The sequence below is a fragment of the Physeter macrocephalus genome, chromosome 14 (genome assembly GCF_002837175.3).
Source record: "Physeter macrocephalus isolate SW-GA chromosome 14, ASM283717v5, whole genome shotgun sequence".
Taxonomy (NCBI): Eukaryota; Metazoa; Chordata; class Mammalia; order Artiodactyla; family Physeteridae; genus Physeter; species Physeter macrocephalus.
Genome location: NC_041227.1, coordinates 67,451,836 through 67,467,537, shown reverse-complemented (window position 1 = coordinate 67,467,537; position 15,702 = coordinate 67,451,836). Strand labels below are relative to the sequence as shown.

General features: G+C 57.5%; 2 protein-coding genes across 2 annotated transcripts; one reads left to right on the top strand and one right to left on the bottom strand.

The window, feature by feature from the left end:
* The first annotated feature begins 7,811 nt into the window (after positions 1-7,811).
* Positions 7,812-11,665, top strand: C14H16orf92 (chromosome 14 C16orf92 homolog). The gene is made up of 4 exons (XM_028499055.1): positions 7,812-7,875; positions 8,188-8,346; positions 8,464-8,551; positions 11,437-11,665. The coding sequence occupies exons 1-4, from the start codon at positions 7,812-7,814 to the stop codon at positions 11,483-11,485; spliced, it is 360 nt and encodes a 119-aa protein (XP_028354856.1). The 3' UTR covers positions 11,486-11,665.
* TLCD3B (TLC domain containing 3B) lies at positions 8,919-15,101 on the bottom strand. The gene is made up of 5 exons (XM_007107350.1): positions 14,638-15,101; positions 13,763-13,846; positions 10,857-11,091; positions 10,332-10,427; positions 8,919-10,019 (listed from the first exon to the last, which is right to left on the bottom strand). Exons 1-5 carry the CDS (start codon positions 14,760-14,762, stop codon positions 9,732-9,734), a joined length of 828 nt encoding a protein of 275 aa, XP_007107412.1. The 5' UTR covers positions 14,763-15,101; the 3' UTR covers positions 8,919-9,731.
* Between the last annotated feature and the right edge of the window lie 601 nt (positions 15,102-15,702).

Below are 15,702 nucleotides of genomic sequence, written 5' to 3'. Positions count from 1 at the left end.
GCAGCCTGTGCCTGCTGACGGGCAGGCAGAAGCCCTGGGGCCTCCAGACCCCAAGCTGTGCTCCGCGGGGCTGGGCTGCCAGCCCACTCCCCACAGATAGGTCCTGGCTCCACCTCAGCCTTGCCCACTTTCCTCTAGATTGTCCTTCTGGCCTCTTCCCAGCGCCAGCCCCTCATTCTGGGCTTCTGTCTGCCCTGGGCCCTGCCTACCCCTGAAGCTGCCCCCTAGGCCCCCTCCTCTGTCTGTCTGAGGCTCTGACTATCCCTCTGCACCAGGCGCTTGGCTGGTCTGGGGGTCACCCACCTCTTAGGTTTTCACTTCCCACTGTCCCTTCGTTCAGCCCCAGGATCTGCCCGCCTGCCTGGGCCCCCCGTCCGCTGCCACCAAAGGTGAGGACCCCTGCCTCAGATGCCTCCTCCTGAAACTGGCTCTCCAGAGGAGCCAGAAATTACAGCCTCCGGAGAGCTAAACACCCCCAGGGGCACACACAGGCTAACACACACTCACCCTCACCCTCTCGCCCCCGGCAGCCCAGCCCCCTGCACCTGTCTCTGCGCCTCCAACAGGTGCCCAAGCACTGGGGGCCAGCGGGTGCGAGCTGGGCGGTGGCAGCCGGCGATTCCCAGGGCGGCCGGCGAGAAGAGCGCCGAGTCCGGCAGTCTGAGCCGAGAGGGAGGGAGAGCAGGAGAAAGTGCGGGGAGGAGGGGGTGAGCGAGGTGGAGGCGAGGAAGCGGCCGGCGCAGGCGGCGCGGGGCGGGGAGGGGCGGACAGAAGCGGGGGAGGGGGCGGGACTCTCCCGCCGGCGCCCGCCCGGGCACACTTAGGAGCGCACACGGGTGCACACACATTCACGGGCAGGCTGGCACACGCATCTTGCACGGGCACTCCCGCGCACACGCCTCTGCCCACGTGCGCACACCACAGTCATGCACAAACCCAGACACGCGCTGGCACACTCACCCAGGAGAACTTCGCATACACACGCTCGCAAACACACGGGCTCCCTGCGCCGCCAGGAACCCACAGTGAGAACTGCCGGGTGTTCCCCAACTCCTCCCCGCGCCGCCCCCGCGCCGAGCCGGCGGAGCCTCCCTCCGCCCCTCTCTCCTAGCTTCCCTCCCGTGTCTCCAGGGCAGACCACAGGCCTAGTTGCCATGGCGACGCCGGCTCCTCCTCCTCCCCCGCCCCCCACCTCGCGCGTCCTTATGCCCCTCCCCCGCAGAGAGCGTTTGGAGAGGGGGGGAGGGTGTCTGGCCCCCCCCCCCACCAAATATCTGTAGGGGCGGGGCCTGTGGGGGCGGGGCTTAGAGATCCGCAGTGACCCAGGAACGGGCTGGGGAGGGGGGTCTGATCCGCCTGCGGTCCCTGGTTTGAAATCTCCGGGTCTCGGACCCTGGCTGGGAAACCTGACAGTCTGAGGTCTGAGGCTGTGGCTTCCCCCCACGCCTCCTTCCTTTAGCTGTTCAGGCTTCTCTCCTTGTGACCCAGCCCAGCCCCCGAGGGTCCAAGTCCCCTTCTCAGGGATGGCATCTCCTTTGGGAATCCGCCTTCCCTCACCCTCCCATCTCCAGTTGTCCCTCAGGTGGAGCGGAGCGTGGGGTTTCCGCTCTGAATGCCTCAGAGCCCTGCAGGCCTTCCTCCCCTCTCTGCTGTCTCTCACCTGAGCCCTGGCACCTGCCTGTCAGTCTAACTCCAGCCTTTGATCTTGGCTCTCCTTTGTCCAAAACTTTCCAGCCCCCAATGACAAAGTCCTCACAGTGACTTCAAGGCCCTTCAGCCCAAGACCCTGACTACTCTAATCTCACCCCCCCCCCGCCCCCCGTGCTCATCTTGCTGGCTCTCAGGACCATTACTTGCAGTTCCCAGAACACACCTGGATCTCTCAGACCTGTGGACCTTTGCTCATACAAGTTCCTCAGCCTGGAAGATCTTTCCTTTCTCCAGGGGTCATCCTGGACCCCCTCTTCCTAAGAGGCTTACTGGAACATCTCCCCACCCCCAGCCCAGACCCCAGCTTCCAGTGCTGTCTCAGCCTCAGCTCTTGTAGCGCTGGTTTGTCATGTCTGTTTCCATTTCTGTCTCCCCCACGACTGGGGAGCAGAGGCTGCCTCATGCTAGACCTGGCAGTAGTTGGGCATCACTAAATATTGTGATTTTAGGTTGCATAGCAATGTGAATATACTTAACATTGCTGAACTTTGTGCCTGAAAACGGCTAAGATATAACTATTCATTCACATGTGGATTTTTACCCCAGTTTTTTTAAAGTAAGAGAAATGTAAAACCAAACTATGCTGAGATACCACTCGTCACCCATCAAATGGTGAAATTCAAAGCAAATGTTAACACATAGTGTTGGTGAGGCTGTGGGTAAATGGGCACCACCTCTGTAGCTGAAACGGAGCAGGACCTTATGGTCTTTGGCTCTCCGTGTCCTCAGCCTGCCTTTTGTCTGTGGGAAAACTTTAGCCAAACAATAGGTTTAGGGCTTCCCTGGTGGCGCAGTGGTTAAGAATCCGCCTGCCAATTCAGGGGACACGGGTTTGAGCCCTGGTCCGGGAAGATCCCACGTGCCGCGGAGTAACTAAGCCCGTGCGCCACAACTACTGAGCCTGCGCTCTAGAGCCCGCGAGCCACAATTACTGAGCCCACACGCCTGGAGCCAGTGCTCCTCAATGAGAAGCCACCGCAATGAGAAGCACGTACTCCGCAACGAAGAGTAGCTCCCGCTCGCCACAACTAGAGAAAAGCCCGCGGCGCAGCAACGAAGACCCAATACAGCCAAAAATAAATTAAAAATTAAATAAATAAATAAATTTTTATAAAAGAATACGTGTAATCAGAGAAGTGAAAAAATGCAGCAACAAAGGAAAACAGTCCAGCAAGACTAAATAATAATAGTTTAGTCATTAAGCATAGTTAAGGACCCTTAGTTCCTTCTCAAGGGCTATAGATAATATTCTGAGCCGTCTCCCATGAGCTGTCTCGTAGATACTGAAACCTGCACCAGGTGGAAGAAGTTAACTACATTATGACCGGACTGTAGCCATGACATAAGCTCCCACAATTCCAAGAACTGGCCTCCAAGAAATGGGAACAAATCAACCCTGGAACTAAAGACTAACTGTACTTAAAACAATCAAGATGACACTGAGCAGACCACCGCAGGACCAATTTCAACATGACTGTCAGAGCTGTGTTGTTTCTGCATGTAGCCCCCTCCCTCCGTCTATAAAAGCTCTTGCCCACTGATTGTCAGCCGGGGGGAGTCGCCCTTTGGACAGGAGTCCACCCTCCCCACTGGTTGCCAGCATCCAAAATAAAGCAAACTTTCCTTTGCACCAACCTTGCCCCTTTATTGGCTTTTGCGCAGCAAGCAGCCGGACCCCACTTTCAGTTACATAGCCACTATCAGACTCTTTGATCCAAAAAATCCACTTCTAGGATTTGGCCCATGAGCAAAATAATAGAAGTTCAAGGCTATTAACTGCAGGATGTCTTCAATGACAAAAGACTGGAAACAACCCAAATGTCCACGACTGGTTCAATCTGTTATGAGAATTTCACACAGTGAAATAACATGCAGCCATGACAAAGAAAGAGGCCCTTTATGTACTTGTACAGAATCATCTTCACAATCTCATGGTAACTGAAAAAACTAAGGTAAGGAGGAGCATGAATGGAATGCTGCCATTTGAGTAAAAAAAAAAAAAAAAAAAAAAAGCGCTTATATATGTTTGTTTATTTGTGCATAAATTATTCCTGGAAGGCTGCACAAGAAAGTGGTAACTATGGTGACCTCTGAGGAGGCTGCTGTGAGGCAGGGGAGGGCAGGAAGAGGATTTATTTTGTACCATGTGCATATGTTACCTACTCAAAAGAATACACTAAAATAATATCTTTTTAAAAAGAATTTATTTAACTTATTTATTTTTGGCTGCGTTGGGTCTTTGTTGCTATGTGCGGGCTTTCTCTAGTTGCGGTGAGCGGGGGCCACTCTTCGTTGCAGTGCGCGGGCTTCTCATTGCGGTGGCTTCTCTTGCTGCGGAGCATGGGCTCTAGGCGCCCAGGCTTCAGTAGTTGTGGCTCGAGGGCTCTGGAGTGCAAGCTCAGTAGTTGTGGTGCACAGGCTTAGTTGCTCAGCGGCACGTGGGATCTTCCCGGACCAGGGCTCGAACCCGTGTCCCCTGCATTGGCAGGCGGATTCTTAACCACTGCGCCACCAGGGAAGTCCCATAATATCTTTTTTTAGATAAAGGCAACCATTAGGTTTCCTCTGAGGTTCTCCAGGATAGGAAAGGAGGAGGCAGGACTAAGGGAGACACCGTCCAGGAGCTGGTGGGTTTGGGGAGAGGCAGACCTGGGCCTGCAGTAAAAGGAGGAGCAAGCTGGGCAAGAAGCCCAGCCCTGCTTCCTGCACTGCTTTCTTCTCCTGGGGTTTAGCTCAGGCCCAGCAGCTCACCTCCAGAAAGCCTTGTTGCAGGAAGGCAAGGATGAGGCTGGAGTTCCAGCCAGTCGCAGGGGAAAATACAGACAGTTCTGAGCCCTGGTTTGTCCAGAGGTGGAAAGGCTTTTCATCCATCCATTAAGCCAATAAATATTTATTGAATACTTATTCTATACTGTGGTGCTACGGGTATGACCAAGGTCAATGACCTCTGGCTTCACAGGCTTGTAGGGGAGACAGACAAATACACAGACAACTCCAGTGCAGTCAGACTGATGCGGTGACGGGGGATGGTCAGAAAACTCAGGTTCACTTCCCAGGGGAAGTGTCGTCTCAGCTGAGACCTGGAAGATGAGGAGGAATTACTGGGTCAAGTTGGGGGCAGGAGTGTCCTAGGCAGAGGTGTGTGCAAAGGCTGGGGTGTGCTGAGGAAGGGAAGCTTGGGAAAACCCGAGGTGGGTAGGTAAACAAGAGTCTCGCAGATCAGGGTAAGAAGTTCAAAATAACACAGGAACCAAGGGAAGCCACTGGAGGGTTTTAAGTAGTGGATCCACGTGTTCTGGTTTGTTCTCGCTGGGGGAAGAGGGAATAGAGATCAAGCAGTCCATAGGTCGTTGCAATAAGCCAGATGAGCCATAGGGTTGGCTTGAATGAGGGGGACCGGGGCGGCGCTGGAGGGGAAGGGAAGTGGACGGATTTGAAACTTAGGTTGGAGATGAGCCAACAAGTCTTTTTTTTTTTTTGGACCGCACGTGGCATGTGGGATCCTAGTTCCCTGACCAGGGATCGATCCCACGCCCCCTGCAGTGGAGGCATGGAGTGTTAACCACTGGACCTCCAGGGAAGTCCCAGCCAACAGGTCTTGATTATGGGTTTGTCAGGAGAGAAATAGGGAGGGGTTTGAGATGATTCCTAGGTTTTTGTGTTGAGCAGAGCATCTAGAGGAATAGTGAGCCCATTTGCTGCGATGGAAAGAAGGCGCAGGTTTGAGATAGGAGAATCAAGAGCTCCATTTGGGATCTATTGAGTTTGAGATGTTTTTGGACATACAGAGCCATGAAGCAGGAAGTTGGGTAGGGGAGTCTGGAGGAGAGGAGAGGGCTGGGCTGGAAATATACATTTGTGAGTCACCAGCATATAGATGGTATTTAAAGCCATGAGACTGGATGAGATCACCTAGGGAGAGAGGGTATAGATAGAAAAGAGAAGGTCCAAGCCTGAGCAGCTCAGAGGAGGAGTCGAGAAAACTGGTGAGTGTGGCCCCCATGCCTGGAGGCAGGGATGCTGAGAGACAGAACCAACCATTAGATGACAGAAGTAAAAAGAAAGAAGTAATCGTTAGATGTGGCAAGTTATGGGGTCATTGGCAGACCTGGCCAAAGGGGCTTCAGTGGAGTGGGAGGGACAAAGCCAGGTCTGAAGGGTTTGAAGAATACACTAAAGGTGAGGGAGCGATGACAGCAAGTGTAGACAGCCCCTTAGGGATTGTCTGTTTATACTCTTAACGATGTGCATCCCTGAGTTCTCTCCCCTGTGGTCCCCGCGGGCAGAGACCATGCCCTGGTGATTTCTATCTAAGCCATAAATGGAGCCCAGCACATAACAGGAGCTCAATACATTTATTTAATGGTTGGATGAATAAATGAATGGATAATTCACTGCTTGTGTCCAAAGGGCCTTTTCTGGTAGAGAGGACAGCAGTGTTCTTTTGAGGCAATGGAGGAAACTGCCAAATCCACTCCAAAGGCTAAAGGCTCTGGACCCCTTCTCCCAGGACCCCGTCTCCCAGCTAGGCCCCCAAGGGCAGCTGCATGCAGACTTGGGGAGGGAGCCCTGGGCCAGAGCCAGGAACCAGGTTGAGTCCCTGCTGCCCCTCACATGCCTGTGTCATTGGGTAAATCACTTCCTCTTTCTTAGAAGAGATAAGTGTAGGGAAAAGAGGCCCACAAGAACCAGTCCTGCAGGAGGCCCCATAGATGTTAGTCTGTCTCCTCTTTTCCCCCCTTTATTTTCTCTTTGTGCCTTTTCCTTGTTTAGGAAGTAGAAGCTGACCCTGACAAGTAGCTCCCAGGGTTGCTGTGAGGAGAATGGTTGGGTAGTCCCTGAGCATCGGAAAGATGAGGGGTACGAATCCAGTGGAGGAAGGAGCCTCCTTCCACAGGACAGAGGACCTCATACACGCCACAGACACATGCCTGGCATGGGGCATGTCCTGGAACTGGGACTGTCAGAGGCTGCTGAACAGGCAACTGTGTAATAAAACCAAGGAGACCCTGAAGTGTCCTTGGGCTTGGGTGGGGCGGGAAACATGTGTGACAGACAGGCCCAACTGCCAATCAGAAGGGAGCTAATTCTTAGCCACTCGGAGTTGGGGCAAGAGGAGTGAAAGTGGCTGTTGGGAAGTGACAAATAAGGGAAAAGCAGAAACTAGAAAGGGGAAATGGGATGGCCCTTGGGGGAGCCCACCCAGAGAGGGGGAGCCTGTGAAGGCTCGGTGCATGACCAAGAGACCTGCCCCGAGATGGGCCAGGGGACTTCCTCTGACAACCGCCATGCCTGCAATACCTTTCCCTGCAGCACCTGATGCAACCTGATGGAATGAGGCGGGAGGGCCTGGAGCCTGGGAGCTGTGCCTTCCTTGGGCAAGAACAGGGAAACAAGCAGGCAGGCATGGACACTGCTGCCACCTAGTGGAAGTGCCTGTTATTTGTCTAGGTTGCTAACCCTAGGGTTGTCCTCAGCTGAGCACTAAGAGACGAGAGTTTGGGCATGGGGGAGACCCCTGTGCCCCGGCATTTGAGGACACGAGGCAGGGGGTAGGCTCAGGGAGGAAGATACATGCCATTGGGAAGTATGTGTTGCCCACATCACTTTGCCCATCTATGCCTTTTCTCCCTCTTCTATAAGATGAGGGCAGCAATACCTACCTCATAGGATTTTATGATGGTTAAATGAGTCAGTCCATTTAAAGTACTTGGCATAGTAGCAAGTGCTCAATAAATGCTATCTGTGGTCAATCCAAGGGGTAAGTGGAGATGAGATGTTTAGCCCTATGCCCCCTCCCCCCGCAAATCCACTATGCCTGCTATACGGATGCAGCTTTCCCGAGTCCCGGTTTTCAGCAACATTGCCCAACCAAGTCCCCCTATCTGTAAACCCTGGGGTTCCACTGTTATTGTTCTATCATCAGCATCAACCCAAAGGCTCTGTGGGTCCCAATCCCTTCCCTTTGGATTCAGAGGCTTGCGGGGAAGGATTCCAGATCCTAGCACTTTCTCTCTCCCCTCACCCTAGAGTGTGTGATCAGAATGGCTCTGCGTGGTGACATCACAGAGCCCTCACTCCATCACCGGAGTGGAAGGGTGATGACGCCGTGGCAGTGGGTGCAGGTGTGGATGTGGCTGGCTGGGCTGGGGACTGTAGAATCAGGTGGGAAGCTGTCCTGGGAACAGTGGGAAGGAGGAAGACTGGGGTGTGGGGTGCCCGCCCCTGAGAGGCTGGGAGGCCAAGCCTGGGCTTTTCTCTTTGCTCTCCATGCTTCTCTCCCATCCTCCCTGCTTGGCGTGGGTCCTCTCATGGAGAGCTCAGCTGACCCTCAAGAAGTTCCTGGAACAAAATCAAGGCCCTCCACAGTTGTACTAGGGCTCTGTGGCCTGGCCAGGCCCTGGGTCTGCCTCAGCCTCTTGGGTGGGGGGCACGGGTCTGTTTGGCTCTTTCATAGACTTTGCTCTGGGTCTCCAGCACCCAGCCTGGAGAGTGCCAAGGCCATGGCCCGGGTAGCAGAGTCTCCACTCTTCCTAGACAGACCTGACTTCTTTGATTACCCAGACTCGGACCAAGCCAGGCTCCTGGCCCTGGCCCAGTTCATTGGAGAGAGACCTGTCATCTTTGGTAACTCAGGTATGACCCAGCTTGAGAAGGGGCCGCCCTCCTTGCCGGGGCCTGGAGGACAGCTGCCCTTGGCCCTTTGGTTGGAGGTGAGTCCAGGGCCCCTGTCTCAACCTCACTGTCTAGCAGGTTCCGACTCCAGGCTCTTCCATCACATCCTGGTGGGCGCTCTGGTGGTGGCCTTCTTCTTTCTGCTTTTCCAGTTCTGCACACACATGTAAGGCCTGTCCCCCTCCCCAAGCCCCGCCCACCCCAACCTTCCTTGGGAGAGGCTGAAGGACCCAAAGCCCAGGAAGGCGGCGGCATGACCTCCCACCTCTGATCTCCACACCCCACAGGAGCTGTGAGAAAGGGGCCTAGAAAGCCGGACGAGGGCCCTGGACTCTGCCCTGAGTGCCCATACCCGCCCTCCTCTCCTGCTGATGAATGAAAGTCCTTGCTTCTTTCTCCCTGACTGCTCAGCGACCCAGCCCGGGGGTCCTGCCCCGTCCTGCGGTCAACCAGTCATCGTGCTTTCTATCCCCAGGCGCCTGCTCCCTTCCCAGCCCCAAAGAACTGGGTGACGAGGGCCTTGAGGGCCTTGGTGGCGTTCACGCAGATCGTCTTTATTAGCGGTCTGTAAAGCACCTCCCGGGGTCCCCCGACCCCAGACTGGAGGAAGCCTTGAGAGGTCTGTAGCACCAGGGACATGCCAGGGCCCGAGGGCAAGATGTGCAGCCTAATGGGGAAGGGACCGGGCGGCCCCCCACCTGCCCCCGGGGTTGCTCAGCACTGGGAAGGCTGGGGGGTAGCAACCACCGCCTTCCCCCGACACCCACAAACGAGTTTGCATTCGGACGAGTTAATAAAATAAATAAGATTCCTCAGGCCGGCCTCCCCTGGAGAGGAGCAGTGGGGAGGGACGGCCAGCCCTGAGCAAGCCCACGGGCATTAGATAGGGTGTCCCCTCCCTCCCAGGAGACAGGAGCTGAGAGGAGTTTGCAGCAGGGGGGCTGGCAGGGCCTTGGCAGCAGGGCCTCCCCGACAATTCTCTGAGTCCTGGTCCCCTCAGGCTCCCCACAGCCTCGAGCCCTAAGCGGTTGGGAAGGGGTGCGCCTTCTTCCTCTTCCTTCGCTTCTCCAGGGCCCAAGGGAGGTGATGGAGACAGGGGCTAGGCAGAAGGGGGTCGACCCTCGGTTCAGGCACTGTAGGGAGAGGTCCCCTCTCCCTGCCTTCCAACTCACCTCGTCCCAGCCCTCGGCCCCTGAGGGGGCGTGTCCCCACCCCTTCGGAGTCCATCTGTCAGTTCCCGGGGGCTGTCAGGGCAAGAGGCCCCTGGCTCCGCCCCCCACCCAGCAGCCGCAGAGCCCTGTCCCCACGGCGTAGGGGTAGGGTGGGGAGGGCCCCCGGCCCCACCCTCAGTCCTGGGTCTGACAGGGGGAGGGCGGCCGGGAGCCCCGGGGCCGGAAGAGGCGGCAGGCCCCGCGGCAGATGAGGAAGAACCAGTAGAGCTGCGGGGCTAGGAGCAGCGCGGCGCCCAGGTTGACGTGGGCCGGTATGGCGAGCGGCACGGCGAGCAGGGGCAGGCCCGCGTGCCGCCCGTAGGCCCAGTACAGGTAGGGGAAGAGCAGCACCCGGCAGCAGAGGAAGCTGAGCAGCATCAGGGCCCCATTCACCTTGTGCAGCAGCGTGTGCTGCTGCTTGTACTGCGGGCGGGGCGGGCAGACAGGGGCGGGGTGAGGGGCGGGGCGCCTCCGGCCACGCCCCCGGCTCAGCTCCCGGGCCACCTCCCCCTCGGCCCACCTCCCTGCCTTGCCTCCCTCGGACAGGGGCCAGGTTAGGGGCCCCAGGCCGCGCTCCCCTCCACCCGCCCCCCTCCGCCCTGACGCCTCCCCTCTACCCCGCCTTATAGCCCCGACTCTTCACCTGTCCTTTAAAGCATCTCCAATCGGTCCCTAAAAGTGCCCGCCCTTCCCCAGTCCTCCTGTCACGCCCAAAACCCTCAGCGCCCCTCTCACCTGGATGAGGATCTTGCCAAGGCAGACGAAGGGGGTGCTGACCTCTGCCATCAGCAAGCAGCCTAGAAAGAAATCTCCCTTGCCTTGACGCCACACCTGAGAGGACAGGAAGGAAACAGCCTGGCCTGAGCCTGGATTCCTGGGCAGCACCTGCCCCCAGCCCCCGTCGCTTTTGGGGATGCTTCACTCTGAAAGTCTGAGCACGGGTGAACAGTAGCTAAGCTGGGAGCACTAACTCACCGTATCCCTCCAACCATCCTGCAGGTGAGATGGTATCCCTGATACTACAGATGAGGAAACTGAGTCTCAGAGGCAGTGGCGTGTAACCGCAGCTCCAAAGCACCACAGCTGGGTGCGATCCACCCTCTTGCTGTTTGGGGCTGAGCTGGAGCTCATTAAACCCTCCGTGGGGCCCTCCATCCTGGGCCTGCCCTGCTGCTGGGACCTGGACCCAGGGCTTCCTAGGCTCCTGCAGTGCTGGCACGAGCAGGACACGGGTCCCTGGCTCTCAGCAGCCCCACTCACCACCGACAGTGGGAAGCACACGAGCACCATGACGGCATGGTGGAGCACCATGAGGAACTCCTTGTGCAGGTAGCCGCGTGCCACGGCCCAGGTGCTGCCCGGGGCTCTGGTCCCCCCTTCGTCCCCTCCGTGCCCCTTGACCTGGTGCTTGTGCCAGTGACAGAGGAACATGGCGTAGATGTCATAGATGAAGTAGGGCACTGCAAATTGCGTGTAGGCAGAGGAAAGCCAGTGTCTGTCGGGCAGAGAGAAAGGGGGGTCAAGGAGGAAAGGGGATGGACAGGGCAGCTGCCAGGTGCCGGGGCCCATGCTGGACGCATCACGGGAGTCAGATCTCAGGTGATATTCGTAACAACCCTGAGACGGAAGTGGACTCTCAAGTTACAAGGGTAGAAGGTGAAACACTTGCCCAAGGTCACACTATCACACAGCTGGTGAGTAGTAGGGATGGGATTCAAACACCGACTGACCTCAGGACCCACCCAGGATTCAAACACTGACCTCAGGACCCACCCATTCTTCATATTCATTCATTCATATTCTCCCTCTCTCTCTCTCCTCTCTCTCTCTCTCTCTGCAGTATGGTGGGAGAAAAAGGAAGAGAGACCAGAAGACAGCCACAGAACTGAAGGCCGAGATAGAGTGAGAAAACAAGCCAGACTAGATCTGAGAAACAGCTGAGAGCAGGACGAATTACAGCAGAAGAGTAATTCTGGGAGTGGTGGGGAGAGAGCATATTGGCTGACATTAATTGACTGCTTATTACATGCGGGCACTATTCTAATATTCTAAATCTTTTACATGCACAAACTTATTTACTCCCCACAGAAAGCCTATACAAAGTAGGTGTGGTTGTCACCCCATTTTACAGGTGAGAGAGGCTAGGTAACCTGACCAAGGAATAAACATGAGAAGTCTGGCTCCATAGCCCTCCCTTCTCAGCCCTGCTGTCCCCTAGAAGATTCGAGACAGGGGTCACAGACAGGCCCCATTGGGGAGTTGGTGGTGCTGTCAGCGGTGCTTGCTCTGCTTGAATGTGGCCCCATCTCTTGTTTTTTCAGGTACAGCCAAGCATTAAGGAGAAAACGCTGAGCAAAAGGAGTCAAGAGCAGAGAAAGTTCCATGCGCTTAGAGAGTAAACAAAAATAAAAAGTGCATGAATATGCAACATTGCATTTTTCTTCTCGAGTCAGCACATGAAGCACCTTCTCTTAAATCTGTAGTCCTGTGACAGGTCCGAGGTGGGGTGGGAGGTCGAAGAGGCAGGCCCAGGGGAACTCGCCCAGCTCGGTGGAGGGATGAAAGCAGAGTCAGCCAGAAGGGACGCAAATATGAGGACAAAATAAGAGCAGCTGCTGAAGGGAGAAGTGGAGTGAGACCTGAGGGCAAGGCAGCTGAGGACCGGGCGTGAGATGGGAACAGAAGGTGAACCCTGGGGAAGGCTGGCCTGGAAGGGGACAGGCAGCCCACTCTAGCAGGGATGACTTCAGGAAAAGAGAAGCAGAGACCCATGCTGGAGTGTGTGACCAGGAGGGAGAGAGAGAGGAGAGGAAGCGGTGGCCCAGGTTAGAGACGAAGGGCAGGAAGGTGGAAAGGGGTCCAACTGGCCCAAGAGAAGTTAGAGCAGAGAGTGGCCTGGGGAGCCAGCCACAGCAGACACGGTGACACCACTAGCTTGTGGGGCTCCAGGCCCTCCAGGCCCTGGGCTTCAGCGTGCAGGGTTAAACCCATTCCCACCCTCTTCAGCAATTAGGTGCTCAGAGGTAGGAACAGCTGTCGCCCCTGGATTAACCCTGATCCTTCCCACCCACCTGAGGATTAAGCGGGGAGGGACAAGAACAGACTGGGTGGGGCGGGGGAGAAAATGTAAGAACTGAAAAGTGACCTCTGTAAGAAGGCGAGAGAAGGGAATGTGTGGGGATCCAGGCTCATCCTGGACCCAGGGGTGGGAATGGGGGAGAGGACAAGAGGAAGCCGAGTCCCTGGGGTGGGGGTCTGAAGAAAGAGTTTAGCATCCACTCTGTGTGGCCAGAACTGCTCTAGGCATTAGACACACACAAGTCAATTCCTCCTCGCAGCAGCCCTTCCAGGTGGGGATGGACCTCACTCCACAGATGAAGGAACTCGAGGGAAAGAGGGAATGTCTCTAGGTTGGGGCATCCAGACAATGTCCCTGGGGCTCAGCAGCCACCAGAAGAGGGGAACAGGACCAGAAGTTAAGCGTGGGGCGTCATCAGCACCCTCACCGGCAACTCTGCAGCGGCGGCCCGTGGGTCAACCTAGAGCTGGCCCGTCAGCACCACGGACAGGGCCCCCGTCCTCCCTCCTCCTGCTCCACCTCTCAGGCCTGGGGTTTTTTTGGCAAAGCACCAGGCACTGCAGCAGCTCCCAGTGCCAAATTTTGGCCTCTTCACCCTCCACTCTCCCCCCCACTGCCTAACCATTGGTGGCCTTGTTTGTGTCATCTGTCCCTCTCATGCATAGAGCTGGGGCTGGACACCTGGATTCTGGGAGGAGGGGAGGGGTGAGCCCGGCATGAGTAGAGAAGCACCCCAGTTGGGTGCTGGTTGGAAATGGGGTCCGAGGGGTGAAAGGGTGGGAGGAGGTACGGGAGGAAACAACATTCAGAACCTACTATGATCCAAGAGGCTGGGAAACCTAGGAGCTGCTTTGAGCATCCTTTTTGCTCCCCACTCCTCCTCCTCCTGGTTCTGACCTTTAAGGACAGGATGTGGATAAATTTATCCCTGGGTTTTGAGTTGCAGCTACTGCAGTTGACTTGCTCAGGCTCAAGTTAAGGGCTTGGGGACCACTGAAGGAGTCCCCTAGATGATCTGGGGTACTCAGGGGTCACACATACACACGGGCTGCTGGAACGGGGGCTAAGGTGGTCTCATGGCACTTACTGGTCATCTATGATGTGCTTGCAGGAGGTGGAGACGATGTAGCCAGCTGTGGAGGCCATGACGGCTTGGACAGAGGACACTAGCCTAGGGAGGAAGAGGGAACAGCAGTAGAGGGACGAGGCGCGCCCCTTGGCTTCTCCTCCTTACTGCCCACGTTTCCCCAAGGCTGCCTTGCCCGGGACTCAGCCACACCACCTCGGGCTCCTGGACTGGCCCGGCTGCTACTCCTCGGCTCACCCACTCCTCACTGGACACTGAGTCGCCCTCCTCTCAGGAGGGCACCAGGGCGGTCATCGTGAGGTGGCTGATGACAAGGTGTCCCTTGCATGGAACGGGGGCGCACAGCACAGGATGGCAGGGGGAAGCCCCCGGGCCTGTTCTGGCACCACTCAGCTGCCCAGTCTTCGTGCCGGTTGTCCCACGGCCCCTCGGTTGCCTCTGACTCCCCCTGGTCACTTTCCCGCTCTCTCCTTGCCTGCCACCACGCTCCCTCCCCAACTCTGGCCCGGATTCCAGGGTCGCGCAGAGTTCCACTGTTCACTCCTCCATCCCTCATGCCCCGAATAATACACAGCTCTGTGCCCCTTGCCTCGCTCTCTCATATCCGACAGGGATGTTCTAGTCACAGGCCGGACCTGTTTTGGAGGGTGGGAGGGTGAGTGGGGAAGGGAGGAAGAGCAGTCTGCATACTAGTAGACCAGATGGCTGGGTGTGGATGAGGTCTCCTGGGACAGCGAGCAAGGCAGCGAGCAGAGAGGGGAGCTTGGAGGGAGAGCCCGCCGACCACTCCAGGAGCCCCCAGTCCCCCCCCCCCGGGCCAAGGGTCCCTTCCATCCCCATAGAGCCTGCGGCGGCGGGGAAGGGCTGCAGTTTACCTGGCTGAGACAATGACCGCGTCGGCCTCCCCCCAGCGCAGCTGGGGCAGCCGCTGGAGCGTGTTCTTGGAGAGCAGGAAGAGTCCGGGGAACACCACCCCTCCAGCCACCATTGGGGTCAGCATGGTGCTCAGGCCTCGGGCAGGGAGCCGAGCGAGCGGAGCGGCCGGGAAGGGACAGGGAGGCCGAGCTGAAGGGAGTTAGAGGGGGAGAAGGGACGCCAAGCCGGGGAAGGAGACAGAGAAAGAGAAAGGGGCACAAAGGGGACAGGGCAGGGGCGGGATGGGGCTGGGGAGTCAGACCAGAGGACCCGAGAAAGGGAGTTAGGTGAGACTGGGGAGATGGGGAGAGACCGGGGACAGGGAGGATCCAAGAAAGGGAGCAGGAGAAAGCCAGCCAGAGGGTTGGGAGAGAGCCGAGGAGGGGAGGACCGGGTGAGAGGACAGAGGGAGGGGGTACAGGACGAGGAGGATGCGGATGGGGGAGGGGAGGGAGAGAGGCAGGTGGGGGGGGGGCTTACGTGGCTCTGAAAGGGAGGGAGGGAGGGAGGGAGGGCGGGAGGGGAGACAGAGGAGCAGCCGGGCAAGTGGTCAGCGGTCAGCACGGCTCTCCCGCCGCCTCTCGCTGCCGCCACAGTCCCCGCGGCCCGGGCCCGGAGGCTGTACGGGGCATTATGGAGAGTTCGTGCCCAGCCCCCTGCCCCCTCGGTGGGGAGGGGGAGGGGGACGGGAAGTCACCAGCTTGGGGAGGGCGGGGGAGGGGGAGGGGAATGATGGCACCGGCCAGACACCAAGAAACCGGACCTGCAGCAGCATCTCCCCATGCAGCTCTGGGGAAATGATGGCACCGACCAGACACCAAGAAACCGGACCTGCAGCAGCATCTCCCCATGCAGCTCTGAACCACAGCGGCGGCTGCGACAGAGGTGGGGGGGAGCAGAGAAAGAGGGAGGGGGAGGCCCTTAAAGAGACAGCCGCTGCGGCAGGCACAGGGGGCTGCCTGGGAGGGTCGGCTCTCCTCTGGGGGAGGGAGGTGGCCTGGGGCTCCTTGGCCAGCTGGGAGGAG

Excerpts from the sequence above, each read along its gene's own strand:
- TLCD3B (XM_007107350.1), bottom strand. The coding sequence starts at position 14,762 with ATGCTGACCCCAATGGTGGCTGGAGGGGTGGTGTTCCCCGGACTCTTC. Across the intron at positions 13,847-14,637 it reads GCGGTCATTGTCTCAGCCAG|GCTAGTGTCCTCTGTCCAAG; the intron begins GTAAACTGCAGC and ends CTTCCTCCCTAG. Across the intron at positions 10,020-10,331 it reads TTGGCAAGATCCTCATCCAG|TACAAGCAGCAGCACACGCT; the intron begins GTGAGAGGGGCG and ends CCCCGCCCGCAG.
- C14H16orf92 (XM_028499055.1), top strand. The coding sequence starts at position 7,812 with ATGACGCCGTGGCAGTGGGTGCAGGTGTGGATGTGGCTGGCTGGGCTG. Across the intron at positions 7,876-8,187 it reads GCTGGGGACTGTAGAATCAG|CACCCAGCCTGGAGAGTGCC; the intron begins GTGGGAAGCTGT and ends CTGGGTCTCCAG. Across the intron at positions 8,347-8,463 it reads TGTCATCTTTGGTAACTCAG|GTTCCGACTCCAGGCTCTTC; the intron begins GTATGACCCAGC and ends ACTGTCTAGCAG.